This window comes from Gracilinanus agilis, chromosome 1, assembly GCF_016433145.1.
Source record: "Gracilinanus agilis isolate LMUSP501 chromosome 1, AgileGrace, whole genome shotgun sequence".
Classification (NCBI taxonomy): Eukaryota; Metazoa; Chordata; class Mammalia; order Didelphimorphia; family Didelphidae; genus Gracilinanus; species Gracilinanus agilis.
Genome location: NC_058130.1, coordinates 410,919,536 through 410,922,790, shown reverse-complemented (window position 1 = coordinate 410,922,790; position 3,255 = coordinate 410,919,536). Strand labels below are relative to the sequence as shown.

General features: G+C 41.0%; 1 protein-coding gene across 1 annotated transcript; it reads left to right on the top strand.

Annotated features, from left to right (window-relative positions):
* Nucleotides 1–879: 879 nt before the first annotated feature.
* LOC123231556 (40S ribosomal protein S2-like) lies at nt 880–1,769 on the top strand. Its single transcript, XM_044657842.1, is given in 2 exon segments — nt 880–937; nt 997–1,769. Coding segments are annotated over 2 exon segments (831 nt in total).
* The last annotated feature ends 1,486 nt before the right edge of the window (nt 1,770–3,255 follow it).

The following is a 3,255-nucleotide window of genomic DNA, read 5'->3' as shown; positions in this document are numbered from 1 at the left end:
GACTGCCCATTCTTCATCATAGGTATACTTTCATAGTGCCAGAAATATAGTCTTTCTCTATTGCAAACTGTTGCACATGTATGCATGAAGCATGTCATAGAACAAAGAATTTTTCAATGATTATTGAAACTTGATTCAGGTCCTTGTTTGACCAGTGTTGAATTGACACAGATTAGCTATGGTTAGTAATGGAGTCCAAGTAGAGGATGAAGCTGGCTGTCCTAACCAGGGGAAGGGGTAGGAGTCAGTAGAATCCTTTCTCCTCCAGAAGCAGTTGGACCAGAGGGCAATAACTGTTCAACTGAATCCCTTTTAGTTCAAGCAATGGAGGCTGTATACATATAGTTAATTCAGGGTGCAAGTTGGTAACTAGATAGGAAATAATCCCACTGAGGTTAACAACTCTCACTGTTTAAATTATTCCCCAAACCCTAGGATAGAATAGGTTCCAGGTTAACTTCAAATACAAATGACTTGCTCTCAGGAAGAAGCTGCACTAGAGCTTATTTGAATGGACATTTTCTTTGGTAAAGTATATTGAATGGTAAGTATATCCTAGTTAACTTCACATAGGCCCAGTAGCTTAACAAGTGAAGGGATTTATTATTTTCAGGAAAACATGGTGAGGGGAAATGGTTTTAGGAATGAAAGGGAGGTAAGCTATCTAAAATCTTTAATGAACTAGTTGGCTATACATTCCCCCAAAGCGGAATGTGTTTTGAACAACTTAACTTCTATCCCACACACTAAGTAATCTTTCTCCTAAACTAATGTAACTAAGTTTAAGATGGAAAGGTAGTCTTGCTTGAAGATCTGTATAGAGATTAGTTAAGATGCTGCAATTGACTTCTACTTCTATTGGACACCAAATGGTGGATGATGGCTGGTGCTGTGGGAGGAGCAGGAGACCCCGGGGGCCCTGGAGTCAGAGGCCAAGGTGGTTTCCGCAATGGCTTCTGCAATGGGGCCGAGGTCATGGTTGGGGCCATGGGCGAGGCCGGGGCCCCAGGAGAAGCCGGGGCCAGGGCCATGGGGCCAGGGGAGGAAAAGCCAAAGACAAGGAGTGGCTTCCTGTCACTAAGCTGGGATGGCTGGTCAAGGACATGAAGATCAAGTCTCTGGAGATCTATCTTTTCTCCCTTCCTATCAAGGAGTCTGAGATCATAGATTTCTTCCTGGGGCCCTCATTGAAGGATGAGGTTCTGAAGATCATGCCTTTTCAGAAAAAGACTAGAGCTGGGTAGCTAACCAGGTTGTTTAAGGCTTTTGTAGCCATTGGTAACTACAACGGCCATGTTGGCCTGGGTGTCAAGTGCTCCAAGGAAGTGGCCACAGCTATTTGTGGTGCTATCATTCTGGCCAAGCTGTCCATCTTTCCTGTGAGATGTGGCTACTGGGGGAACAATATTGGCAAGCCTCACACAGTACCCTGCAAGGTCACTGGTCATTGTGGATTGGTTCTGGTGTGTCTGATCCCAGCCTCCAGAGGTACTGGCATTGTCTCAGCTCCTGTGCCTAAAAAACTGTTGATTATGGCTGGAATTGATGATTGCTACACTTCTTCTAGGGTGAGTACTACTACTCTGGACAACTTTGCTAAAGCTACTTTTGATGCCATCTCCAAAACATACAGCTATCTAACCCCAGACCCGTGGAAAAAGACTGTTTTCACCAAGTCTCCCTATCAGGAATTCATTGACCATCTTCTGAAGATTCACACTAGAGTGTCTGTCCAGAGGACCCAAGCAGCTGCTGTGACCACCACATAAATGTTTTCAATGAATAAATTGAAGTCTGCCTGCTAAAAAAAAAAAAGATGCTGCAATTGAGATATTCTCTCAGTAGTAAGCCAGTAAAGTAGCACTCAGCCCTTGAGGTCAGAGATCAGCTAACCAAAGAGTAATCTAACTCTTCCTCCCAGCCCTTGAACCCAGAAGAAGTGAGATCCAAGTGTCCTTGCAAGTAGGGTGACCTGGCTTTTTATATTCAGGTTTCTAACTGTCCCAACTGCCCCCTCTCCTGGAGTTCTGGGGGGCACTATGGAATTCTGTGAGGCAGATTTGACCCCACTTAAGATCATGGATGTTACACCAGTTACTATCAATATGTCTCCAAGTAAGTTGCTAATTTCTCTGAACTTCAGCATCCTCACTTTTAAAATGAGAGGACTAATGTAGTTCATAGTTGTTGTCTCTTCTAGCTATAATATTGGATTGATTCATCCATGCAAAGTTTCTTTTCATATTGTTATTCCCTCACTCAAAGGTATAGATTGGATCATTGTCTGATTTCATTAAATCAAAGTTTCTTTACCTGATCCTTAAAATCTTTGTTTAATAAATGTTGCATAAAATATTTCATGTTTGCCTGAAAACTACTATAGTTAAGGGGATCTCCAATTTTCTATATAGGATGTAGAAAGAGTAATGATTCCTTCTGCTCAAGGAATTTATAATCTAGGTAGATAACCACATATATATTGCTGAGTAATGCACCATTCTCCATGAAGTCATTTGAAATTTTCCTGAAAAAGAGAGTAGAGTGACTTGCCCTTTTATTTTCCAGATCAGGAGCTGAGGCAAAAAGGGTTAAGTGACTTACCAGGGACACGCAGCTAGTGTCTGAAGTCTGATTAGAACTCAGATCCTCCTGCCTCCACAGTACTTTTTCTACTGTGCCACCTAACTTTCCCAATATAGTCCTTTAAGATTTTATAAAATCTCTTACTCATATCAACATAAGAATATGAATAGTAATTGATTAATTTCCCTATAAGACAAACAGAAACTAAAGGTTAAAGAGAGGTTAAATTGATTTTCTTATGGTCATATAGCTATTAAGAATTAGAGCAAGATCCAGACTGAAGTCTACTGAATGCCACATCTTCTGGCAAAATTTTTCTGGTTCTGTAATTTTGTGTGTTAAGTGTGAGTTAAGTGTAACTTGTGGGAGGGACAAAAACAGCTAGGAGAATTAGCAGATTTCCTGTCTTTTCTTCTAGAATTTTGGCATCTTAGTGAACAGTAAGAGATAGGACAGAATAAAGGAGCAATTCCCAAGAATTAGGTCTCATTCATTAAAAGAATATTTTGTTTTTCCAACTTGAACTTGTTAGACATTGAATATAAAATTGTATAAATTCTTCCCTATAGACACACACACACACACACACACACACACAGAGAGAGAGAGAGAGAGAGAGAGAGAGAGAGAGAGAGAGAGAGAGAGAGAGAGAGAGAGAGAGAGAGAGAGAGA